This window comes from Phyllopteryx taeniolatus, chromosome 9, assembly GCF_024500385.1.
Source record: "Phyllopteryx taeniolatus isolate TA_2022b chromosome 9, UOR_Ptae_1.2, whole genome shotgun sequence".
NCBI lineage: Eukaryota > Metazoa > Chordata > Actinopteri > Syngnathiformes > Syngnathidae > Phyllopteryx > Phyllopteryx taeniolatus.
In genome coordinates this window covers 15,325,364-15,353,081 of record NC_084510.1, presented here as the reverse complement: position 1 = coordinate 15,353,081, position 27,718 = coordinate 15,325,364, and the positions used below count along the sequence as shown (strand labels likewise).

The window sequence follows — 27,718 nt, the reverse complement described above, 5'->3', positions numbered from 1 at the left end:
ATGGACTCGGGGCACCAAGTTGTTTCTGCATCCCTGTAAATGCATTTACATCAAAAATGTAAAACCAAAAGCTACTGAAAGTGACATTCAATAAGTCATATAAAAATACTTGTTAACATTTACTGAAATTAAGAGAGGTTGTTCTATATACAGTACAGTCGTATGTGTGAAAAAGAAGGGCCCCATAGTTACCTGGCCCGCACAGTGTTTGAATCTGTTTATTTTGATACTGGTGTCTACGCCTGCAGTTTTTTTTTTTTTGTAGTTGGTTCACAGACAGTACTATAAAGGAAACAAATTAATTCCTTGGACGTCAATCATTTTGTATTTCTAAATCTAGGCAAGATGGGTATTCCATGCCAGACCTCAGAGATTCCTCACAAGTAAACCCCAAAACACGGCCAGCCACTGTGTTTTAGTGAATGTCTTCTACCATGCATTAAAATCATTCGATCAATGGCTAACAAATGCATCCCATGAGCAAAAATTAGTTTTACATATGAACTGATAATTATGACCAGGTTTTGACACACCATTTATACATACCACGAAAATAGCACAAAACAAACAAAAAAAACAAAACAGGCCTCATTAACATTGAAGTATTGATCATTGGTTTATTGTGCGTGAAATTCTTTGTGCAGATGGTTTTAAATAGCGTTTTACAGTATGGGGAGAGATATGTCTCAAAATTATTTGTTTCCTTTTTTCAAATCCACAAATATATCCGCGATTTACATGTTTTTAAAATCCACAAATATACTGTAGCCGCGATTTACAAGTTATATATATACATATATATAAAATATGTGTTTGAGAGCGAGACACTATTATTTTATTATATACACTTTATTAATAAGCTGTTTTTTGTATCTTGCTGACAGATGAGGAAGGTGATTTTTTTTTTATTTTACTTACTAATGATGAGGCTGCTGGTTGTCCACCTTGTTCAGCCATGGTCAATTTGTGGGGGATTTCAGCAGGGTCAGACCATAGACTGTTGGATTCCCATAAAAATGACTTTCAGTCAAGTATCAACGGTGACAGCAACATTGCTGCCTAGCGGATGGAGGGAGGGCCTTCCTAACTCAAAAATAAATGTACGTGCTCACTGATCCACAAAGGCACTTTCAACAATTCACAAGCAAAATTGAATATTTACAAATGCTAAGTCATGATAAATGCACACACGACATTAAAAAAACACATGTAAATCGCAGATATATTTGTGGCTTTGAAAAACACGCAAATAATTTTGAGACATCTCTCTCCCCAGCACCAACTTGCTTGACTTGTTTAAAAGAATGCAAGTGTGCAATAATGAGGACGGGATTGAAGGGGTTTTCTTTACTGGTAAATATACAGTATCATATAAAGTACTCTGCCGTTCAAAGCTTTCACCATATTCACCTCTAAGCTGCAGCAGTGGAGATGAAGCAGTTAGAGACAAACATAGTTCCCAGTTATCCCGGTGGCTCTTGCCAACAGAGGATAAGTAGAGAGATGAACACTTCTCTGGGCTGGGAAGGAGGTGTGTAAGTACAGGGTAGCTGAGATATGCCAGGAAAGGAGGTAAAGGGTGTGGGTGTAAATGAGTAGGGTGTGTCCGTGCATGAGGAGGGGGTACGGAGCGCTTTGACTGTTTGTGACTCATTTGATTACGCACTCTGGACTTAATAATATGCATAATAATATAGTATATGCGCATGCGTTTGAGCATTGGGGACAACACGCTGCAGTTTCCCAGTCTCATCATGTCAACACCACACATTGGCCCAATTTCGCTGTTATTTTTAACCACTGCTGAATCATTATGTTTATGAGTCACGCCTTTGCAAGTTGTCCTGCTTCAAATACCTACAAACACCGACCCATTTCTTTGCTTTCCTTCGCTCTCACGCTCACTTCATCTCACTTCTTTACGTTCTCTATTTCAGACAAAGGGACCTTTGTTATATTTTTTGTTTTTTTTTTGTTTTCGTTTTTTTTTTTTCGGAGTAAGGCCTTCATGTGTTCATGCATGCATATATTTGTGTGCGCAAGTGGGTCTAACCTCAAGCTCTCTTTGGAGACAGTCCAGACTCCAGGGCTCTCAGAGTTTGTCTGTTTGCATGCCAGATCCTGCTATATTCATGCTGTCACACACACACACACACAGCACACAAACCCCGAACCGCAATCCTTCGAGGACAATGCAAACCAAGAGGCGTGTGCACCATCCCACCACTCTCTGTAATCCCCGTCATCTCTCACCAAGAAGTATCCTGGCCAGCTTGTGGTGTTAAAAGCTCTATTGTGAAAAATGCTTAAACAAGGCAGACACAGAGAAGTGTTGTTGGCAGGGGTGGGTGATTAAGTGAGGGGGGGGGGGGGGGGGGGGGGGGGGGAAGCAGAAGAGACAAGAGAACAGTCCTCGTTGACTTCTGTAATAGTTTAGAGGAGAAACTATAGTTCCTACTAGCAACATACATGCACACACTGTCTGTCCAACTTGCCAAACATCTGGAGCAAAGTTAGAAAACGCTGAATGAAAAGAATCTTAAATAACAGTGGATTGGTAGCGCGACGCCAGACGTGAGCCAGTTAAAACAGTCCTTGTTGGGTTATCTGTCTGGGAGCGGTTATCGAACAGACACTTTTATTGCTAGTCGTGTTTCATAGCCAGAGTTTAAGACCACAGTCTCAGCGTGTGTGCATGTATGTGTGTGTGTAAGGTGCTGAGCCAAAACTTGATTGTGGCTCTGCAACCCATGTTGCTGATTTTTTTTTTTTTGTGGTTCTGTTGTGCTCTACCGTGTCCCATCGAGCCCCACCACACCTCCAGACACCTTGTGCTTTATGGTCAAGAAAATATTAAAGGTTTCAAAGGATGCTATGAAATGCTGCCATTACTTCTTTATAAGTTTTGTTTGGCTTGGCAGCAAAGGTGTGTTTTCCCGCCTTCTTACCGCTATAGCACAAACTCCAGAGATTAAACAGATCACGTTATTAAACCCCTAACTGGAAAAAGTTGCCAGACCATGTTGAATTAAATCAAAACAGTGATTAGTAAGTTCAGTTTCATCTTTATGTACTAAATGTACTGTTATTGTGTTTTAGTTTTACATACACACGGAAGGTGGGCTAGCCTGGATGCCTTTTGTGTTGTGTTAGCATCAGTGCTAATATGACTGTTCATAGTCATATCCAGGGCTTGTAAAAATGTCTTGCACGAAACAGTCAAATCACTAATCACCTTCAATATTTGACACGATGTTATGTTTCACTTGGATTTTAAACATACAGTGGAGCCTTGAAGGCTTTTGAAATAATCGTTCCAATCGTGGAAATGTTATTATTTTAATTTTATTTATTTATTTTGTATTTCCTTTTTTATTCGCTTTATTTACATATCACCGCATTATATTCGTTCCACATGACGCCAAGTTTCTTCATGTCTTCGTCTTCTTGATTTCCGGCAGACTGGGCATATTTAAGTGCATTGCTGTCACCTACAACAGAGCCAAACCCTAAGAAATACAGTACATTCAAATAACAAATATTGAAGCCATAATATATTAACGCTTACAACTGGAGAGCAATGATTATGTTGTGCAATTGAACAGTATGCAGAATTGTTTTTGTCCTATTACATAATATGCTGCAATAACCGTCTCACAATAATGTTCTTGTCATAATTTAAGAAAATATGGAAATTCAGACACAGTGTTCTGGAAGTGAACTTCAATAGGTTGGCAGTTCTGCAGTCATAGCCATAAATGTAATTTTACTAATAATCGGCATAATAATTTCTTCCGGTGTTTCGGTTTTCAGCCTTGGGTTTCTTGTTTTCTTTTTATTTATTTGTTTTGTTTCGGTGAATCACTAATTTTGAGATCATTATGTTTTAAAATACTGGCAAAATTTATTTATTTCTTTGATGTTTATAATTGTTAAATAAACCTGCTTTATAATGTCAATCAATTTGGTCTGGTCCAGTTTTATACATTTATAAACTTTATTACTATAAATATCGAGTCAGAATCAGAATCATCTTTATTTGCCAAGTATGTCCAAAAAAACACACAAGGAATTTGTCTCCGGAAGTTGGAGCCGCTCTAGTACGACAACAGACAGTCAATTGACAGAGAACACTTTTGTGACATAAAGACATTGACAAAAAAAACAAAAACAAAAAAAACAGTCACTGAGCAATAAAGGGTTGCAAGTTGTCTGGTAATGCCGGTACATTTTATATATTTTATACTCCAGTCATATCGAGTATAAACATTAGGGTAAAAAAAATTCTATCAAATTTAGGCAAATTTAAATGGTGCCCAGGGACACACGTGTGTCCGGCATGAGTTGCCCCTTCCCCACCATATAAAATCGCATCAGTGATTATCCAGCGCAATTGTGAGTCACTTAGTTATAGTTACTAGGCCCATTTCTACCACTATAGCGTGTAGTTAGCTAGCTAGCTATGGCCAAACCCCGTAAATTCATCTCTCCTGGAGGCCACAATTTACAGAATAGCTCGTTGTCATTATTTAAATTCCCAAGTGAAGAGGTGACGGGCGGCACGGTGACCGACTGGTTAGAGCGTCAGCCTTACAGTTCTGAGGTGCGGGGTTCAATCCCCGTCCCCGCCTGTGTGGAGTTTGCATGTTCTCCCCGTGCCTGCGTGGGTTTTCTCCGGGCACTCCGGTTTCCTCCCACATCCCAAAAACATGCATTAATTGGAGACTCTAAATTTCCCGTAGGCATGACTGTGAGTGCGAATGGTTGTTTGTTTCTATGTGTCCTGCGATTGGCTGGCAACCAGTTCAGGGTGTACCCCGCCCCCTGCCCGATGACAGCTGGGATAGGCTCCAGCACGCCCGCGACCCTAGTGAGGAGAAGCGGCTCAGAAAATGGATGGATGGATGGAAGAGGTGACGCCGCGGACGAGCCACCGTGCATCCGCCAACTGAGAGGAGCCCTGGTAGCCTGTTAGTGTGCAAGCTAGCTGGTGGCTAGCGCCTCTCCCCACGAGGAGGTGGTGGGATATATTCCAGCCACCGCAGGCTTTTAGTTGATATACTGTATTTTCACATCTTAAACATACATGAAGGCATAAGAAAGTTGCCAGATGAAGTAGCATACATTTTTCAGTGGACACGAGAGCACAGACAACGGCTTAATTATTCTCAATTTTGAAGCCTCATTTTATATACGTGATGACTTTAGTTGTATCAAATTTAGAATAGCTATTTTTACTTTACAGGGACTTTAAGGACTGAAGTGAAGATGCCTTCTAGCATTGTTCTCTTCCTGAGACAACATAGAATCTTGACTTGGGAGAGGTCGCCACTGCAGGCACACCAGTCCAGCAACCTCTCCTCCAGCAACCACACATTCGACCATTGCACACAGTGCGGTATTGTTGAAATATTCATGGCCACTTGTACTTTTTGGCAGTTGGTCCAAGTTACTGACACAGTCTTACAACATGATGGAAGTTTGGCTTTTGACTGCATAGCTGACTCGATGGTTCTGTGGAGTCCACACCAAATTCTAATGACCACAACACACATTTCTACTGCATGATAGTTGTCATGAGCACAGAGGAGTTGACGTTACTTCTCAACACTGTTAAAATTCAACTTCCTTTTGGAGGAGAGGACTTTAATTTGGCATAGGTGGATGTAACTATGTATTGTTCTGTTTGACAAACTGTTGCCAAAGTAATCTTGGGCCCATGTGGCTCTATCATCCATGAAGTGGTGTCTTGAGGGTCGTACATCATGTGTGTTCTGCTTAGGCTTAACTCTTTTGTCTTTATACAGTGAAATTACCCACGTTCAATGAATCGTTTAATTAAATTATACACCATAGAGCTAGGCATATTCAAAACCCATCCAATCATTCTAATTTAATAGAATACATTTCTCAGAAAACTGCTGATCCTCTGTCTGTCTTTGCTGCAAAAGGAAAAGATATTTCTTGGATGTTGGACACCTGTTTTCAAATGAAATAATTAACAGTGAAACTCAAGATTCATTCAGTTGTTCAACAGATGCGTGATAGTCTAATGGTGATTGTGGAGGAGTGTAAGACAAGTAAGATCAGGGGGAGTTTAGTAATCTAGTCTGCCTTTGGACTTGCTTTAAATTAAATGTAGCTTTAGAGAGGCTCACTGAGCAATTGCACACATGCAAAGACAAGCCTCAGGCTGTACAGAAGTTGGAGAGCAGGACTGTACATGAACAAACAATACAAACATTGAACTCACAATTTTAATAGTAGTGAAGAAGTTGTTATCTTGTATTTATGTGACATGAAGTCAGTATCACCGAACAGTAACTCCTTTGTCTCTTTACAGGTCAACCAGCAGCCAGATCCACACCCATCCACCCCACCCAGCCATGTCGGACGCAACCTAGCAGCCAAATACGCAACGGAATTAAACATCACGCACACACACACTCCCCTCACTGTCCGCGTCCCACACCTCACACACATTCACTCCAGTCTGGCGGGGACAGGAATGGGGGCCCTCATCCAAAACTGGGCTCCCTCCCCAGAGGAGGCTCATCCACCTCCTCCTCCTCCTCAGCAGGGCCCAGGAACAGCAAGAAGTTGCAGTCTAACCCCTCGATCACCTCCCAGAGCAGCAAGAGGAGCAAAGCCAGCTCCAGGAGTAGCTCCAAGAGCAACAGCTCCCAGATTCCCACAGAGGCACAGGATGGTAAGAAGACTAGTAATAATCCAAATAATATTACAGCAACAAGATTCTTGTACCACCCCTTGACTATGACAACCTTTAATCATTACAATCCGACACAGTGTATATTAAACATTTATGTAATGACAAACTACAGGATCATGGCATTAATTATCATAACATAAAGGAGTCACTTGGCGGAACGGTGGGCGACTGGTTAGCACATCTGCTTCGCAGTTCTAAGGACCGGGGTTCAAATCCCGGCCCCTCCTGTGCGGAGTTTGCATGTGGGTTTTCTCCGGGCACTCCGGTTTCTTCCCACATCCCAAAACCATGCGTGGTAGGTTGATTGAAGACTCTTGATTGACCTTAAGTGTGAATGTGTGCGTGAATGGTTGTTTGTTTATATGTGCCCTGCGATTGGCTGGCGACCAGTTCAGGGTGTACACCGCCTCTTGCCCGACGATAGCTGGGATAGGCTCCAGCACGCCCGCGACCCTTGTGAGGATAAAGCGGTACAGAAAATGGATGGATGAAAAGGAGTAACTGCATTTTCTTGCCAGTGGTTAGCAGTGTGGCCTCACAACAATACGTTTCTCACATTTTTTTAATGGAACATCCATGTTCTTCCTATACTTCTATGGGTTCTATACTTGATCCTACAGTAAAATAAAAGTACCTTTCAGGTACACTGAAAGCAAACACTGTTGTGTGAATGTGTGTATAAATGGCTAAGAACAAATTGTTTGGTTTAGTCTCACTTGGGTCAAGTTAGTCCAAGATGCCTGTAGACAAGACCAAATCGAACCATATCAAATGGGTCATAGTCATAGTCATAATCTACCTGGAAAATATGGTTTGAAAAAGATTTATTGACAGCATAGTGGCCAGAGAACTGAACTAGGACAATCTGTACCTGCTCTACTGTTCGAGCCCCAAACTTTGACTTGGATGAAGACCACAAGAAATTCAGTGTACGGCGATGCTCAGATGTTCAGTGCAGTATTTGCCCGAGTTGTTGCACTGTCGTGCTCTTCGCAATGGCAGTGGTTTGGTGGCCGGTCGATTTTTTTTTTTTAATTTATTTTGATTAATTTTTTTAACGCACTTTTGGGAGGTCTTTGACATAATAAGTCAACTGGAAAAATCCCAATATTATTGTTTGCCACGGTAGAGCGGCAATTGCTAAATCCTGATCTGGTTTGGCTTTTATTGCAGGGTGTGAAGGTGAGGAGGGAGATAGCAGCATCACCTACATAAATAGTGTGACATGATAACTGCGAGATGTAATGCATTCAGCATGTCATTTGCCAATGAACTCAAGAATATAAACACAACACAGCACACTGCTGCATAGTGACATTATCTATAAAAAGCAGATGCCTCCGTCGCAATCAACAATATTATTTAAATGATGTTTTTTTTTTTTTTCCCATATTCAATTGTTGCGCTAAAGTGACTATCTGTCAACCAATTAATGGACAGCAGGGTGTGTAGCTCCTCCCAACACAAGCAAATTGCACTGTACAAATGTCACTGCTACGCCAACCAAAGGCTGCAGACCATGCAGCTGGATTTTTTTTTAGCACTTTACTGAACTGTACTTCTTCACGAAAGTATTAAAGTTTCCATATTTTGACAAGTTAGACCTCCATTGAGTGACTCTCTAACATGGAGTTAGTATATAAGTGTCAATTTCATTTAAAAAAGAACACCTTGGTTTTGTCATATTTAGTCCTGTCACGATATAAATTTTTGGTAAGATGAAATATTCGGCCAAAAACTATCACAATAAACGATATTGTTGTTTTTTTCCACGCCTCTGAAATCATGAAAAATAAGGCCCTCTCTTATTATTTTCTTTTAAATCGTTGTTGTTGTTATTATTGTTATTATTATTTCTTTTCTTATTTCTCTATTAAATTGTTTTTCTTTACTCTGTGATATGGATTCCCCTATATCTGAAATAAAGAATCAAGAGCTGCAAGATTAACCTGGTTTATCGATTATAATCGGTTTAGAAGCCCAAACCGAATGAAATTGCTCCAAATAAAAACCTCAATCGAAATAAACCAAATCTGAATGGACTTTCATTCGATTACACAGGGTGGAATATTTCTTTTGCCAAATCGATCAGAAGTAAATTTTCACCATGTATCCCGTCATTCACAATAGTACCGGGAAAAGCTCTGTCTGTGCATGCTTCGTCTCAACGTAAATGCGTGGTGATGTCATCGTTTACGCACGGCGTAAATATGGTAGCTCCTGACGGAGCTCATATGCGACAGTGATCTTGTTTTTTTAACTACTTATACTACTGTGCGGCGGCACGGTGGCCGACTGGTTAGAGCGTCAGCCTCACAGTTCTGAGGTGCGGGGTTCAATCCCCGTCCCCGCCTGTGTGGAGTTTGCATGTTCTCCCCGTGCCTGCGTGGGTTTTCTCCGGGCACTCCGGTTTCCTCCCACATCCCAAAAACATGCATTAATTGGAGACTCTAAATTGCCCGTAGGCATGACTGTGAGTGCGAATGGTTGTTAGTTTCTATGTGCCCTGCGATTGGCTGGCAACCAGTTCAGGGTGTACCCCGCCTCCTGCCCGATGACAGCTGGGATAGGCTCCAAGCACGCCCGCGACCCTAGTGAGGAGAAGCGGCTCAGAAAATGGATGGATGGATACTACTGTGCTGAATTGAGGACAGACCTCCATCTTGATAAATGACGTGACGTTCAAGACACCGTGCGCATGTTTCATGCCTGTTCCGAATGAATGTAGTGCACATCATGTATATACCCAATCGGAATAGATTACGTCACCTGTGAACAGTTGACCAGAGAGTCTCCATGGAAACCCCGCTACGGTGTGGTTGGTCCTCTCAAGACGAGCCCTTCACCTGTCAATCAAATATACGTTGACGTTCGCTGTAGTCAACTACTGGCTGAATAACGTGTGCCACTGAGGTTATGCTTAATAAACAGTTAACGTTCCCGTGTTTGTGTTAATTGGGGGACTAACACAACTAACAACAACAACTCGGAGCAGCACTGACGTTTTAAACGACTTCGCCACAGTGGAGCGAGCTGTTTAGCTCCTTAACTCGCTAGCTCGTTAGTTCGCAGGCTAGCTCGTAAGATCACGGCCAGGCTAGCAAACACAATAAACAGTTAACTTTCCCTTAAGTGTCTACACGCTGCACATGAAGCAAGGCTGTGGAGTATTGGACAGAGCCAACACCGGCAAGAGTGGATCGGTCGGCCGGCGTTCCATGAGCCCACTGGCGGCTAATGACACAGCCGTCCAACTCTGTCGGCTCACTGTGTGATCCGCACGCCAGCTCACCACAACAATGACCAATTATCGAGTCCTGAAAAACTATCGTTGTCCATTTTGTGTATCGAAGGATAAGTCGATATAGTAATTCTCATGACAAATGTTCGCAAGTAAAAACCCTAGAAATTGATCACTTAAAAATCCACGATATAGCAGGGGCGCAAACACTGAATTGTGATACAGCAGGGAAACACTGTAGTGAATGACTGTACTGATGGGTGCACTTATATCAGATTTCAATAAAAGTGAGAAATGTAAATTAAAAAGTGAACTTTCTTTATCTCCAGACTGCTGCGTTCACTGCATCCTGGCCTGCCTCTTTTGTGAATTCCTGACGCTGTGTAACATCGTCCTGGACTGCGCCACCTGCGGCTCGTGCGCAGGCAACGACTCGTGTTTCTGCTGCTGCTGCGCGTCGGAGGAGTGCGGTGACTGCGATCTGCCGTGCGACATGGACTGCGGCATCATCGACGCCTGCTGTGAGTCTGCAGACTGCCTGGAGATCTGCATGGAGTGCTGCAGCCTTTGCTTCTCTTCCTGAGGTCACTACGCCCAGGGGGGTGCAACCACTTCTTCACTTCTCAATCTTATCTCCACAAAGCCCGGGAGCGACTTCGATCAGCGTCTTGTCAAAGCTGCGAAGTGCTACATTCGGTCTTTGTTGTCATAACTTGGCCTGGACTCTGTGGCTCTCACGATATTGGCTTGCCTTGTTGGCTCCACAATACAGTATGTCCCTCACAAAAGAGTTTTGAGAGCAGTCAATGGTGAATTCCTCCCTCTTTTATGGATCAAACCAGAGAAAAGCAGCCCGTCCTGCTTTGTGCTGGCTGTTGGGCCATCGCTACACAGTCTGATGTGCACTGCAGTTTCAGCTGTGGTCCGCTAACGTGGATTGTTCCAATGGATCCCCTTGTGTCGTCTAAGTGACTGGAGTTCTCCAAGCGTGAAAAATGACCTCCAAAGGCAAATGAGAAAATGGATCCATTTAACCGGATTTTAGTGTTTCTGTTGATAAGAGCAGCAGCGTAATGGAAAAATTGAAGCTCAGCTCTCTGTAGAACTGTCTGAGTCTGTCCTTGGCAAGGTTAACGTCTTCCAGTCTGATTGCATGCCGTGGCCTTTGTGACACGCACGGCCCAAGAGGCTGATGTTGGATCCATTGATGTCTTTGTCCACGGAGAAATCTACAAAACAGAGAATAATCGTGGCTTGTGGCAATATTATAGACACATTTCCTTTGTTCGTAAGTGTCTCATTTAACAGACGTAATCAGCGTAGAATCATGAGAGAGTCATTCATCAGCTTGCAGATGGAGTGCATCAAATCAGACCCGTTAGTGATGGACATCAGCGGGCAACGCTTGATGGCATTTATAATGATCACATTCTCTGCTTAAAGTGAAGGGAGCGTTCGCAATCAAATGTCTCTCCTCATTTCATAGTTCATATCGTGTTTACTTTTACATTGATTTGAGGAGTTCGGCTGTGTCCACTGAAATATTCCTCGTCCAAATGGTCAAAACTGGTAAAAGGACTGGACTAGAAGGCAGCATTTTTCTTGAATACATTTCATCTTTCTTTGTCAAGCTCGTTATGTGAACAAATGGTCTTCTCGGCTTAGCTCACTGCCTCCCTTTCCAAGTAGATTCCAAATCTCTATTAATCCTTTTTGGGGGCTAGATTTTCGTTAAGATATTTGCATTTCTCCTCTAATGTGAAAATCACATTTCTGTGTTATCAGGTTTGACCAAGCTAGCTGTAGAGCAGGTACGGCTGAACATCTAATTGAATTCTGCCAGTGAAAATCTCATATTGCATTATGCTAAGTTGGATTCACACGCCCATAGTATGAATGGTACGATTTTGATAACAGGCCTTGACTCTTATACCATCACACACATTTTCTCCAAGCCAACACTATGTGCTTTATAAATGACTTGATGCATATCTCTCCTCTAATAATCCGATATTTTGTGCAATTTTGTTTCTTGAAAATATCAAAGTTTACTTTGACTGGAAGATAGTTTCTTGATTTATCAACGTGTGTACATAGAAGGGTTCGTGTGTGAATTCAAACCCTATTCTAGGGGCTGACTTTGGTAAGAATACACAAAGAGCAGGAAATCAAGCTAATAACAGCAACGCAGAAATGAACGTTTCTGGAATTAAACAAGTGGAACTGGAGATTTTATGACTAAGAGTGTCTCAAAATTTCCAACACATTGAAAATTATAATACTGGAAAGCCCTGGAAAACAATGCAATATTTCACAGAGATTTATGGAGGGACAACTGGATCATAGAATACTACAGACAAATGGATTACAATGTCATGTTTGGGGTAAGATACAAAATACCGAAGCACTTTAACTGGGAACAGGTTCTCTGTCGCCAAACCAACCATATCACAAGAACAACCATCAAAATTGTATGTACTTGGCAAAACCAAAGGAAAATAAACATCAGACTTTTTTAGGGTGAATCCTTACAGTAAATGAAAGCTACTTTGAAATCAGTCAATCGCTTCACAGCCAAAAAGCCCTTTTTTAAGCACAACGTATTCATTGATGACAACAGCACAATGTTTTTGTTTGTTTGTTTTCTTTAACAGTCTACTTGGCGTGGGCAACACAGTTTGTTTATTCTCGTTCAGAGTAACCAAGCTTTAAACCAACACATACATACATACATACATGCTAAACTAACTTGTCACTGTTATCACATACAGTGTATTGTTCCGGAATAAACATTTTATTTTAACACTACTATTAAAGCAACATCTGCACCATGTTGGTTGGTTGGTTGGTTGGAAGGTTTGGTCGGGAAGTGGATAACACCTTATAAAAATAAATAAATAAATAAATGTAATTTGGATAAGCATATTATGGCTATTATTACTGGAAATAGAAATTTTATGTAGCTCCTACCATACCATTGATTCTCTGGTATTTGGATGATGTTCCATTATTCCCATTCCATTTTTTTTTAACTTCACTACGAACAGTGTTTAGCTTTATGGATTTGTAATCTTGTGATAATTTTAGTTTTATTTTTTTAAGTGGTTTATATATAAGCTGGCCCCCTCTACTAGTAGTGTAAAGTCTATCACAGTCCAGATGAAATGTTACTTGAGTATTGTCCACAATAATGTCAATCTGTTTACAACATAGCAACTTTGTTTACTTCAAGTGCTGTCTTGGGAGTCACATGAAAAACTTTTCGTTTAGTACTGAATAAACAATGTGAACTCCAAAACATGGATATTTGTTATTATTTTTGGCCTTACTTTCATACCACCAAAATAATGAATTTCACCATTTCCTGACTCCATTTGTGAAACAGAACAAAAGGTTTGTAACGGATCGACAAGCTTCAATGAATAGCTTCTTCTCCGGATCATATATTCGAATATAGTGTGACTTGTGAAGGAATATTTCAAATGGGACAGCGCTGTGATTTTTTTGTGGCTCACACTGGTGCTTAACGTGGCAAATTGTTTTTGCCAGAGCTGAACACAGTTTATCGAATGTCGGAAAACATTCCTGATGAGGCCATTGTTAGGTGATTTCTTTGCCATTTCTTTGCTCTTATTGTATCACTAATTAAACTCAAATCAACCAAATTTTCTTCAAAGAACTATCTTCATTTAAATCTACTCTTTGTATGGGAATAAAGGAGGGTGGTTTTATCAGTAGGTGGCATTAATACTCATACCTTTGTGGAAGAAGGGCATTAAAAGGGCACAGGGCTCAAAACAGTGGTGGTGACTCACATAAGAATAACTTTATGTCTAGTTCATTTTTCATTAAATATATTTTTTAAGTTATTGGTGGTTAACGTCTTAGTTTATACATGTGTATGGCCATGAAGAACGTTACTTTTTTACTGAAAAATGGCAGTGTACTTCTATGATGGTGATAGTTTAACACTGGAAGACCTCAATTCCAGTTTCATAAGTTCCTACTGGGAAAACAGTTGAAAGAAAATGCAAACAAATCAAAGGTGGACCACAGTCGAGGAATGGATTATCATCGATCAACTGTTTTTGAAATTCTTTAGCAGGTTTCTCATAAAGTCACTCTTGGTAAAAGGCCAAATATGACTGTCCATAAAGACATTCGAATTTCATATGGAAAAGGTGTTTGTAAATATGGTTCCTGTAAGATAACAATTCAAGTAGTTCAGGGCCATTTTCTCACATTCAAACAGTAATGTTGCTGATCCTTGCTTTTTTTTGTTTTTAACCTAGATTTCTCCATTAATATGGTTTCAAAAACATCTTTAGTATCTGGAGGTTTTCCCAGAACCCTGGCACATTAGTTGTCTCTGCAGCTGACAGAAAGAGGAGAAAAATGTCAGAAATACGAGAAACGGCACAACAACTGGGCTCATGCGGAACCAAATCCTTTAATGTGTTGTTTTTTAACATCTTGCCAAAGTAGTTGAGGAGGAATGTGTGCTCAGGCCAAGATATTAATGTTTGTGGAGAAGTTCAGAGGACATTGGTTTTAACAGATTTTTTTGTTTGTTTTTGTTTTTTTGCCTTAATCCTTCCTTCATTTAACTATGGTCTGTTGCATGTAGTCAAGAGTCAGCGTTGAACAACAATGTACACTATACTGTATGTGAGCTGTGCGTGCATGAGTGCATGCACTTGTGTGTTTGCTGACTGAGCTCTTGCTGTGCGTGAATATGATGTGTTGGGCCATCATCACTTTGAGAAGATTCTTTGTAAAACTCAGGAAGGAAAATGAATGTAAAGGGGTCAGGTACTGTTTATTGATGAGTTTGTACACGCACATGTAGGCGTGTGCGTATAGTTGTGTGTGGAGATGAAAGTGTACATACAAGTATGGCAATGACTCAGATGAGACATGGAGTCAGTTGAAACTCCACAATTGGAATGTAGATGAAGAGGACATCTTTGGACATCTGCAAGTGTTTTGCAGGAAGCCATGCTGCAGTCGGCCCTCATTTCCTTTTCCATGTATACACGCACACACATGCACGTACACACACACACACACACTCAACAAATCAAAAAATGATACACATACTTTGCAGAAATTTCACATGCAGAAAGCAGGCACAGGGGACAAGTGGCTATTGAATATTAAGCATGAAATTACAAAGGCTGCATTCTAATGAAGGTGATGAGGTCAGACGCTGGGATGGAAATCATAAATTAATACTCCTCTCATGACAAGTCACTCGCCCTTGGCTCACACCAAATACACCTCTCCTCCTCATCCCTCTCCTCTTCCACCTCCACTGGATGAAAAAAAAGACACCAAGAGGAAGAAATAGTCGATTCATTATTAATTTCAGGTCACAGCGGCCATTGAATGTACCTGATAGTGGTCACATGCGACACTTGTATAGGATGACAACAATGTCACTGCTATGTGTAGTTACAGCTTTGTTGGTGGTGTTTTTAAGGACCTCTGTTACAGTGTCAACTATTTTGCAATCTGCTTAATTCATTTGTCTCTTTTAGCTTTGCCTTGCTGACATATTTGGAGATGATTATGTCTACTGAGGCACACATACACATACGCTGTGTGGTAACTGGTGTGACTGTGTCAGACACAGACAGAAACCATATGTTTTACAGATAATATATATAGTGGTGCCTTGAAATACGAGTTGAATTCCTTCCATGGCCATGCTCGTAACTCAAAACATCTCTAATCATATTTTCCCATTGAAATGAATGAAAACACCTTTCGTCCCCTCCAAAAAAATGTGTGTTTTTAATGACAATTAAATCATTTAACTAAGAATGAAACAGTTTGTGCATCACGATTAATTCATTGTAGCTCCTTCTGGTGGTCATGCAGACACAATCGAAGAAGAGTTTCCCACCTACTGTACGAGATTCAGTAAACTGCAGTAATAATTGTCTTTTTGCACAGAGGATAAAGAATATATGCCTGTGAGTATTGTTATATTGTCTGTCTCCGTTTTACGTTTCAAATATTCGTTGCGTTACACCACTACCGTCATCGATGTTTTCCCATTATCTGTTACCATTAAATTAGCTGTCATTAGGCACATTATGTGGTTTTAAATACACAACTTGTAATTCTCTTTATTTTATGATTAATTAGACAGTAAACCTTAATTAGAAGTGGGATTAAAGAATTGAAAGCCTCTTTTTTTAAAGAATTGTTCACTAGTATTCAAATGACTGTGGCCCTTTAGCTATTAAGGCACACAAAACTACTCAGATCAGAAACGCAAAACTTTTAAAGTCTTAATGCCCGACGTTGGAAATGAGAAATTCTTTGTGAAAATACTCCTTTAAAGTCACGTAAAAACCCAGTTTGAATGGCTTTTCCGCATGACGTCACCCAAGACCTGAGCAAATCAGTGACTTCCACACATGCACAGATATTTTGACAATCTTCCCATCTCCAGAGTAAAACATTTGTTTCAAATAAGAAGAAACAACATGGATGAATACTTGTTTAACTGTACATTTTATCAGTTCATGTAAGGCAATAACATCTTTTGACACATTCAGCTGTTAAAGTCCCTTTTAATGAGATAATGGTGCAGAGTTGAAAAAAAAAAAGGGCTTGTTTTTACACTTGTCTAACACTAAAGAATGATATAATTTCAATGAAAACACTGCCTATATCGCAGTTATTTCCATTTCTTCCTACACTGAAATGTGATTCTGTAGTGAGACACACCCATTTAGTGTTTGATGTTGCGTCAATTGGATAACGCCAATTCAAGGTCAGATCAATGTGGTGTCAGTAATTATGTTCATTTGACCTAAAAATGTTTGCAAATGTTTAATTGCATGCTAGCTGTTCAGTCAGAGAAAGGCATGCCAGACTATGAGTCAGTCTTTACAAAGAAACACTTCTTCCTCTTGCATGGCTTCATGTCAGCCAGAGGAAACAGGAGATTGTGGTTGCAAACTAGAGTTTATCATGACCTTTTGGATTGCACATCAAATTTGCATGTCAAACAAAGCCTGTATTCAGAGAAAACATTTTGTTTTTGGTATTTTTCATTAAAGCCAATTAAAGACACTTTTCACAATACTGAGCACGCTGTTAAGTAAATATGAACGCTGTACCCATCCTGCTTTCCCGATGATCCACGGGAGCTTTTTGACAAGCTGATGCGGAACTAAATCACAGCTAGCAGACAAGTTTGGATCCACGACAAAAATGTGTGTTTACTGTATCGAGTTACTGCTGCTGCAGAGCTACTGAGGTGACCGCAACCCAGTGGCTTTTCATGAAAAGCGCACACATACACAAAGTATACAGACACACAGGCGTGCGTGAGTAAGCCTTCAAAAATAAGAAGCCAGCTCAAATACCAGCTCATGTGTGTTTGACGTAAGAAGAATCTGGACGGTTTCTACAGCTGCTCACAAGTTCTGCTCCAGAGGACAGAACTTGTATATTTTGTCTCCTCCCTTCCAATATGTGATGTTCTCATTGCTAATATCCAATCCCTGCAAGGTTGAACAACAGCCATACGTCTTCCTTACAAGACAGTGACAGATAGATTCATCTAGTCAGCTCGATGCCGATTCTGTGAGAGCATCTGTTAGATAATTAATCACTGATGAAAGATCTTCCTCTAAGACAGACTAAAGTCATTTTAATATCCATGCATAACCTGCAGCAGAGAAATCTGAGATGCTGATCTAGGGTCAGTTTGGTCATTTCCCTGCAGGTGTTATTATCGCACACTATAGGAAATAAAAACTCCTGTATTTGTAGCCCGTAGTGGATAGAAGTTATCTGGTTTAAGGAAATGTGCGAAGGTGAAATGAGCCTTCAGAGTCACGATTCATGACTGATAAACGTCACCGAAGTAGATTATATGCATACAAAAATCATTCCCGCTCCTGTGTCCCTTTGGGAAAAACTGAAGCGGAACTTTACCCAATTTAAAGCCATGTGAAACGGTCATTAGAATGCTTTATCCATCCCAGACGCTTGTGAATGCCAAACAAAAGGGGGAGGAAGGCGAACAATGAAAAGGCAGAAATTGAAAGATGTTGAGATCTAACTCTTTCTCAATTCTATAATAACAACCACACACACATATGTCAGACTTGGGAGGTGCACACTAAGCAGACACTGCCACTTAAGGCTTGACTTTCATCTGTGTGGGTGGGACATGCCAAACACACCAAGTCGGCAAAGCACGGCCCAAAATCTGCTGCACTCTCCATGTTACGCTGTTCCACTCATCTGGCTCAGGCTGAGAGTTGAGCATTTTGAACAGATGATTCACACATGGACTTGCAAGTCGTACATCTACTACTTCTACTACAACTACACTACTGCTATTGTCATTTATTCTTATGATGGGCAATGACCAGCTTGCTTTCACATCCATCAGAAAGGCTGATTGCTGACTGAGGGACATTCAGATTAACTGTTACCAACCTGCAAAGCAATTAAAAAAGACATTTTGTTACTGACAGTACAGCACACCTGTGTTTGTATATATGTTGATGTACAGTACAGTATACAGCAGTGACTTGAGATACAAGTTTAATTTGTTCTGTGACCACGCTTGTCACTGAAAAAACACCCTGGTCTCAAATCAGCTGTCCTTATTAAATTGAATAAAAATGCCGTTCCAGCCTCCCAAAAACAACAAAATGAGAAAAATAGCAGTCTACAATATTGTACTTTATTAAAACATACAGTAATGACATAATTCAATAGAATTTTTCAAAAATTAACCACTTTGCATCAATTCTACATATGGTCATTGTGCTGCTCCTCCTGGGATGCCCGCCTTCACCACTTGAGGCAGTATAAGACAGAAAGAGGGATGTCCTGTACATAGACATCTTGGCTCCTCGGCCTCAGCTCCTCAGTACGGCAATGATATTAGTCTTCACAGCATGCTTTGCGTTGCGGACGCTTTGCGTTGATGTATGGCTTGGATGCAGCTACTCAACTGTGGAAAACCCATTCCATGAAGCTCTCTGCGCACTGTTCTTGAGCTAAACTGAAGGCCACATGAAGCGATTCACTCGGCAGAAAGTTGGCGACCTCTACACACTATGTGCGTCAGCATCCACTGACCCCACTCCATCAGTTTGCGTGTGTGGCCTACCACTTTATGGCTGAGTTGCTGTTGTTCCCAAACGCTTCCGCTTTCTTATAATACAGTTGAAAGTCGACTGTGGAATATTTAGCAGTGAGGAAAATTCACGATTTCAGGACTCGTTGCACATGTTTGTAGAAACAGCTTGCATGCCTAGGTGCTTGAGTTTATACAACTGTGGCCATGAAAGTGATTGGAACACCTGATTCCGATTATTTGCATGGGTGAGCTTATATTTTTATCAATAATATACTGTGTGTGTGTGTGTGTAAAAAGCGACAAAACTAAAAAGCAAAACACTGCAGCGTTAATCCTGGGATCCTCGCTGAATTTGCTGAGGTGTGCTGACTTACCACATTTATCACAATGTCTTGATTCACAAAGGCCCAAAGAAAACTTGACCCAATTGGTCAAAATGTGTTCTTGATCTTGTTGGTCGCCAATGTCAAATATCTTAAAGCTAATGCAATAACAAATGTAGTCTCACGCACGTTGGCATGGTCACACTAAATTAAAGTTGAACCACTGGACAAATGACTGAACTTGCTTATCATTGAAGGTACAGCACTCAAAATATTAAAAAATTAATCAACTCTAAGGAGAGAAACATATAGAATGACATGGCCTCCCACAGGTTTAAGGGCCCAGTTATGTATCTGGCGGTCATCCAAACCTGCTAGAGGCACATGACCGCAGTGACGTGGTTCCGAGGGGCACCGGGACTCAAGGAGCCTCAATGCCTGAATCATGGATGACACTCATAGCAACCACTAGGTTCTCAACTGGTCTCACCCTGGGACACGCATTTTTCCATGGTCATTAAGTCACGACCCCATTTTAATAGAAGTCAAAACAAGCATATTTATTTGTCAAAATGTCCTTGAAAAACACTCTTTAGCTTTTTGTAGCATATACCTTCAACAATGAATTGTGCTGTATACCCCCAATCCTAGTGCATTCAGTATGCTAAGATATATCACCATGTCCTTTACTTTTGTACTGTATGTTTGAAAACCCTAACACAAATCAAAAATATTAATATAAACATAAGTTTACTTTGGCTCGAAACATGAGATCAGAGAAAACCAAAAATGGGGGAATCAAGGGGCTGTTTAGCTCGGTAGAGAGATGTTGACTTGTGGCTAGGCGCACACGTGTGTTTGTGTGTGCGTGTGTGTCAGACACGCTGTTGGCAGGCTACACAAAACAGAGCTCCTGTTTTGAGTCAAGCTGACTCATGCCACCTTAAGCAAACAGGGAGCACAGACCAGAGCCTTGTCCACACACGCACACCGTGCACACACACACACACACTATCTCTCTCTTACGTCTCAAATTGGCTTGGATACACACACTTCTGTCTAATTCACCAAGTACCTACTGCAAAACTCGAGAGCCTCTGCATGCCACCAGTTGAATAATATAATATAACATACCATAATATGTCCAAGAAAAATATAAATACATTATAATAGTGCCTATTGTAATAAAATCACCAAACAGAACTCCATTGTTTATCTACTGCCCGTAAGCATGAGGAAAGGGAGGGACATATTGAGAAAGTTTGAGAAAGAGATTTTTGAAAGAATGTTGGTAGGCTACAGTATTTACAGTGGCCCTCTGGGAAGGAGCGTCCTGTCCACATGGACGCCCCACACTTTCTGTCCCGTGTCCGTGACCGAGCGCCTGAGACTATTGTGTGTATCGTACGTGCGCGCCTGAGCGCACACTTCAGAGGAAACACACAGCAGCACGGTGGTCAGACTTCAAAAAGATGTTGTCCAAGTGACCTAAATGCATGACCTACAAACTCAGCAAGGGAGTGGATGGCCAGCGGGACTATTTGGGTTCGAACACTCTCTTATTACCATGACAACCTCAAAAGCCATTTCCTGTCAGTGCCTTTCACCCTTGTGTGGTTGCCCACCTGCTTTAGCGTGTGGACCTCAGAGGAAAACGCAGTCAAGCTGCAACACATCAGTAACACCACATGAGTTGAAGTCATTCACATGAGAAAAATAAACCTGAAATCAAGCTCATTATCGAATGTTCAGTTTGCAGCATACAGTATACCGATGCATTATCCAACATACTTTAGCTATGTGTAGTGCAATGAGCAGTGTGACATTTAAATTCATGTACAGACTTGTCATTTGTTTTCAAATGGTCAGTTTACTTTAATAAAAACATGATTCAACGTCATTATGAAAATGTTAACTACTATTAAAGTACTATTCACAAGTGTTGTGTCTTATTATTTTTATCAATAGTAACTGTACAACTTTTTTGTTCCAAAATGTCTCAGCTAAACTTGCTATGGAATGTTTCAGCAAGGTTTACCGCAAATGTTTTTTTTTGTTTGTTTGTCCTGTTCGGCTGTTAGGTCAAGCAGAATGGAAAACCTGTATCCCTTTTATGCCAAAACAGTTTTACTGTGTCACAGTGGAGTTTTTAAGCTTCCGCTCTGGTATCATAATTGAGCTTTATTGAGGATCAGACTTGATCAGTCGAACAGATCAAAGTTTCTAGAAGAGAGAAAGAAACAAAGAAAAAAGACAGAGCACTAATTGTAAACAGGACGAGAGAAGTAAATCATTACAATATCTACAAAAATGAAACGTTAAATGTGAGTGTTGCATGGGGCTGCAGTGCTACACCCTGTGGGGGAAGGACAGAACAAGATAGAACAGGACAAGGACAGGAGAAGCATGCAGGACCAGGGTCGTGAACCCGGCTGTACAACTGAAGTGTGCTGGCATTAATTATGTAAATTATAAAAGTGTACAGGAAGAGCGTATAAGTGAGGGGATATAAAAGCGATTTGCATATTCATGAGTTAGTTGTTGCAGTAAGGGGTGTGTGCCTGTGGATACATGCAAGTGAATTGATACCCTTTTACATGCACAAAGACTGACAGAAGTGTCCTGTAATTGCCACTGAGGACCCCACCCAATCAATCGAGGGCGGGATCAGGCCCAGGGGTCCACACGAGAGCTGCCCGGCGGACGGGACACGTCCCACACCGAGGGACCCAGGGCGGTCCGCCGGCCCCACCGAGGCGCCCCGACAACTGGTGTCGCAGGGACCCAATGGCACCCCCCCATGCAAACCGCCCCACACGCCCCGCCACCCCACCCCCGAGTGGTGTGGTGCATTCAAATCTGGAGAGGTCAGTGAGCCAAGGGTTGTGGGGGCAGGGCTGCCAGGCACTACTGCCTAACAGCCAAACCCTAAACTAGACTAAATACCATTAATACTCCAGCTATTCTTTTTGTTCCTTTACTGCTGTACACAGATGACACAAAAATGTAAGATTCTCTACGAACACTGCAACATGTGAATGTAATGCATCTCTGTAAATTTTCAACTTGATGATTGAATGGCCTAACTCTATAATCAGGCTGCTGGAGGCTCGTATGCAGGCCACACCTATCTGTGTGTCCTATCTGTGTCAGGACATGAGACTGTTTCTCCAAGGTAGCGTGCGTCGTGTCTCCTTGGACCAATCCATTAGATGGAGTGGTGTCAGCAGAGATTGCTGCGGCCGACGTCCAAGCAGACAAGTGGATGATGTCCTCTCACACAATGCGCTCTGCGGATGATGGCTGCTGAGCGTACGAGGTGATGCAGAATAATTGGGGAATAAGTCGGACGGCTTGTCTCGTCATCTCCCTCTGATTCTTGGCCAGCGCGCTCAAGCCACTGTAGCGTGTAACTCATTTCACACTGTGATTTTTTCGCCCCTATACAGACCTGCTAGCTGCCAGATTGTGTTGAAAAGAACAGGATCCAATATTTTTTCCAGATGTGATGAGAAGTTGTAGAATTGGATATCTTTGTCTATGCCGTTTGCAAAGACCTCACTTCAGCTTCAGCTCAAACCTCAAACAATAGCAGTCATGGCGCCATAATTAGGGTGGCCATGTGTCTTATTTTCAATGGACATACTTTTGGCACGGGAATAAAAGCACTCGGCTGGAATTTTATAACTGTCCAGCATTTCATTAACTCATCAGCATGTGCAATGGCACCTCAGTTCATAATTTAGTTCATTCCAAGACTCTATTCACAAACTGAAGCAATGTTTCCCAATAAAAAACCCGAAACAAAGTTATGTTTAACTTTATGTTGTTTTTATAGGTGTGTAATTAATAAATACAATGCAATATAGAAATAAGTTACACCTTTATTAAGAAGAAATAAGGTGTGTTTGCTAGCAATTCACTGAGTAATATCTTAGCCTTTTGGAAATTAAGAGACTATATCGATAGCTATCATGTAACGCTAACACTACACCGGCATCCATCCATCCATCCATTTTCTGAACCGCTTCTCCTCACTAGGGTCGCGGGCGTGCTGGAGCCTATCCCAGCTGTCATCGGGCAGGAGGCGGGGTACACCCTGAACTGGTTGCCAGCCAATCGCAGGGCACATAGAAACAAACAACCATTCGCACTCACAGTCATGCCTACGGGCAATTTAGAGTCTCCAATTAATGCATGTTTTTGGGATGTGGGAGGAAACCGGAGTGCCCGGAGAAAACCCACGCAGGCACGGGGAGAACATGCATACTCCACACAGGCAGGGACGGGGATTGAACCCCGCACCTCAGAACTGTGAGGCTGGCGCTCTAACCAGTCGGCCACTGTGCCGCCACTACACCGGCATGTTCTTTTCAATTCATCCGCACCAACAATAATTTTTTTTACCTCTTCTATAATTGAAGGTTATTGCTTTGTCAAAATCGTCTCCCTCCTTTCATCACATTGGCTGCCTTTAGTGCCGCTTTCTTCTTAACAATAGTACAGATGGTAGATTGCCAAACAAAACTGTGCCACAAGATTACACACACAGAGATCATTGTTTGGCTATTCTGTCATATTTTTTTCCAACAGTACTTTTTTTCCCCCATTTTATTTATTCATTTAAATCCAGGTAAGGCAATTGAGACCATATTCTCATTTTGTAATGCCAACCTGGCCAGGAGGCAGCAAACAACGGAGTAAAACAGAACAGAATAAAAGCAAAGTATTATGTTTAGGCTTCATAATAACACTATCGACAGCAATTTTCAGTTTCTTTGGAGCCATTGTGAGAGCTAATTTAAGGGAAAAACAAAGACACCTCCAATGCGTGACGCATGTAACGAATTATGGTGCGATAAAAAGCACAACTGAGTCATCCACGTAGATGGAGAGGCTGTTCGTGAATCCAAGCATAGTCCGCGGACCGAGGCAAGATTTCTTTGAAAACATGGTTTGTAATACAAATTGTTCATGAACGGATGTTCACTGGTAGTGGAACAGGTTCCGCTGTATTTCAAAGTGCGACTTGTGTTTGTCAATGTTCCACTTTCTTGCATGGTCTCTAAATGTAGAAACTCTAGGTTTTCATTGGCCAGTCTATATGGCAATCATTACAGAAAGCACTAGAGTTTGATTAGGTTAGCTGTCAGTTTTATGGCTCCCTCTATGTTGGTTATTTGGTATATCAATCGTTACATGTCACAGCAAGAAAACTCTCCACACAAGTTTACCTGTTTACAGTAGCACCTCGCAACCAGCAAATAATGTTTTTTTTACTGTTTTGGGACATTGATTAAAATATCTATGATTAGTAAAACAGCATCTTCTGGAGTAGGCCAATTGGTGAAAGTGAAACATAACTGATCGAATCGACTTCTTCTTTTTTTGTATTTTACTTTAATGTGGTACTGTGCAAAAAAATGAAAAATGACCATTTTAATATCAATGCATGTTTTATTATGTGAAAACATTCAAGTTCAACGAAAAGGAGGCCTATTCTTGCAGGAGCTTACTTTATGCCTTTCTTGCAATGTCTGCCTAAATGTAGACCTGTCCTTTTTTTAAAAAAAAAAACATGAATATTTTGTGAAATCACCACATAAGTAAAAGCTCTAAGTTTTATAGCTGGGAAGTGCTATAGATGATAATGGCTCTCCACCTGTCATTGTTCTTAAGTGTGCACAGAGATGCAATGCCAGCTGCTTCATGCATGGAGGACATTAACCAGGCCTGAGAGGTACATAGCTCAATTACACAGCTCCACTACTCATGTACTACTAACCACAGATTGACTGGTCGGGTGAAAATATTTAAAAGTGTTCAGATACACACACGCATGCACTTTGCCTTTGCACATCAAGACTTCAGTTCAACCTGTCTGCCTCTTTGTCGTGGCTTGTATTTCTGTGTGTGTGTGTGTGTGTGCTCCCTCTGTTTGGCCATGCAGTGGCCGGCGCTGACCCACTAAGGAGAACAGAGGAGGCAAGAGAGTGGGTAAAGCCAATTAAAAGAAATATCACTTGTGTGTCTGCTGGAGTGTCTCTGAGAGACTCTCACGGCTAACCTTTCCAGCTGCTGGAGTGAGCAAACGAGTGAGCGGAGCGAGGGAGAGGATGGAGAGAAAAGGCGGCTGGGGAGATCAGGCGTTTCGACTTTAATGGTCCCTCAGTGTTGGAGTGAGGCGGCTTAATTTGCCTCCCTTCTTGTGATGCTGTGAGGCTTTGCTTCTGTCAGACCAGCATTCTGCAAGAAACTTACACATGAATAATAGAGGCAACATCATGGATGGTGCGTGTATATGGGGGGGTATGTGTGTTGCCTGAAAAAGGGTATTGGGGAGACAGATATTCAGTGGGAAAACTGCTATCTTTTGTAGTTGGCTAATTTCATTTTAAGCTTTACCCGTTAGATGACATAGCGCTAACATTTCGATGAAATGACGTCAAAATCACGCATGAGCCTTATGAATTGAGGTGCTTGTGAATCTGTGTGTGTAGGTGTGTGTGTGTGGGTGGGTGGGTGTCCGGGTGGGTGTGTGCGTGCGTGCGTGCGTTACGTGCCGTGCATCAGAGCAGGCTAAGACAACACAAATTGGGCTAAATTAATGGCTATGTGCGAATGTGTGCGCATGTGATTGCGGGGGCAGGGTGGCAACTGACAGTGTGTGGCGGCATAAATTGGGGTTAGATTAATGCAATGCAGATCTGCCTCTGTGCTCTGACCCTCATCAGGGCAGAGATGAGCTTTGTGTCTCAATTAACCTTGGCAAAACATGCATGCATACAAACACACACATGCACACAGACACACACAAAAACACACACACATCAAGATGCTGCATTCAACACAGTACAGTACTGATGAAGAGCATGTGAAGATGCAATCAAGTAAGTATGCGCTGCTAAAATATCCCTAAAGACCATGTAAGGCAAAAACAAATGTCTCGCACATTTAACTCACCACAAGGAAGATTGTGCCAAATTTGAATAATTAAAAGATTTGTCACTTATATATTATGAATAATATAATAAAATCAAGAAAAATCAAGGCTTTTTCTCCGCTCTCAGACACTGTAGGCATAAAACCAAGCCCCTTCAAATGCCACCTGTCAATCAAATGCCACTCCCCTTTCTTATGGCTACACACGCCTACTGGTATGAGCCGCACAAATATGTCTGCAGTCTATCCCACCAACTCGTGGCAGGGATTTCCACCCCCTGACGAGAAGCGCTTGCCACCAGCTAGCTTGCAAGCTAACCGGGGCTCCTCTTGGCCGACGAACAGACGGCGGGCTAGTCCGCTGCGTCACCTCCTCGCAGGGTGTTGCGTCACAAGTAATTGGGGAGGGGCGACTCATGCCGGCTGTCGAGTGCATCGTTGGGCCATGCCCAAAAACATCGGAAAAACTGAAATAGTGAAAAAAGGCTTCATGCTATAGCTCCACAATTAAGTACAGATCTCAGTCTTCTCAGCAATTATCTTCAAACATGTCGTACAAGTATTAAGAACCAAATCTCTGATTTCACCTGACGGGGTGTAAAAGAGATCAGCTTTTCATTGTTTCCCTGAGGGAGACAAGTAACGTAAATGGTCGCGAATGTGGAAATGTGTGTTTGCTTTCATCTCTGAGGTGGCGTCTGGCCGGCCTGCTGACTGGCCCAGCTGTTTGGCTAATTAACACAAGTCTCATCTAGGTGATTAAATAATCAAGTAATTAATTCATTAAACGGGGGGCTTGCACCGCCTCTTATGATCTGTAGTACGCAGCTTGTCAGTGTGGAGGGGGATAAGGAAAGGGCAGCAGAACAGCTGCTGACATACAAAAGAGAATTTGAATCAGACAGGACCTGCGCATTTTATCCATCATTCCCCATTGTTTTAGGGCTTAAATGGCTTCATCGACCAGATTAAGCAAGGGAGCTTTTGCACTATAAAATGATCATCACTCCAAAACCCCAAAGGTGAGCCTTTGTGTTGATATGTTTGAATTATCTGAGAGGGCAAATGGAATTAAAAGTGCAGCAGAACTGTGCTTGAAGCAGAGAAAGTAAGATCCTCATTTTGAGAGAACACTGCATACGTGCACACGTTAGAGAAAGTCCCAGAGAGTCCGTCCCTCACACTGCTGAGGTTAAAGTAAGGTGACATTTACTTTTAAGGTTAGTGTCGAGCAGGGTTTCCCGACCTTTATTGAGCAAAGGCACATATTTTACGTGAGAAAAATATCACAACACCATTCGCACACAATATTAATAACACACTAACAAACGAAAATGCCACAAAAAGTGGATACACAGGTT

The 27,718-nt window shown here is 41.6% G+C and overlaps 1 protein-coding gene across 2 annotated transcripts in view; it reads left to right on the top strand.

Annotated features, from left to right (window-relative positions):
* The window catches only part of mdfi (MyoD family inhibitor), a 35,733-nt gene extending 22,460 nt beyond the window's left edge, over positions 1-13,273 (top strand). For both annotated transcript variants that reach the window (XM_061785176.1, XM_061785174.1), the window contains 2 exons: positions 6,344-6,709; positions 10,301-13,273. In XM_061785176.1, the coding sequence (XP_061641160.1) occupies positions 6,344-6,709; positions 10,301-10,554 (620 nt within the window). In that variant the 3' untranslated portion in view covers positions 10,555-13,273. The remainder of the gene's footprint in view (positions 1-6,343; positions 6,710-10,300) is intronic.
* Positions 13,274-27,718: the final 14,445 nt, after the last annotated feature.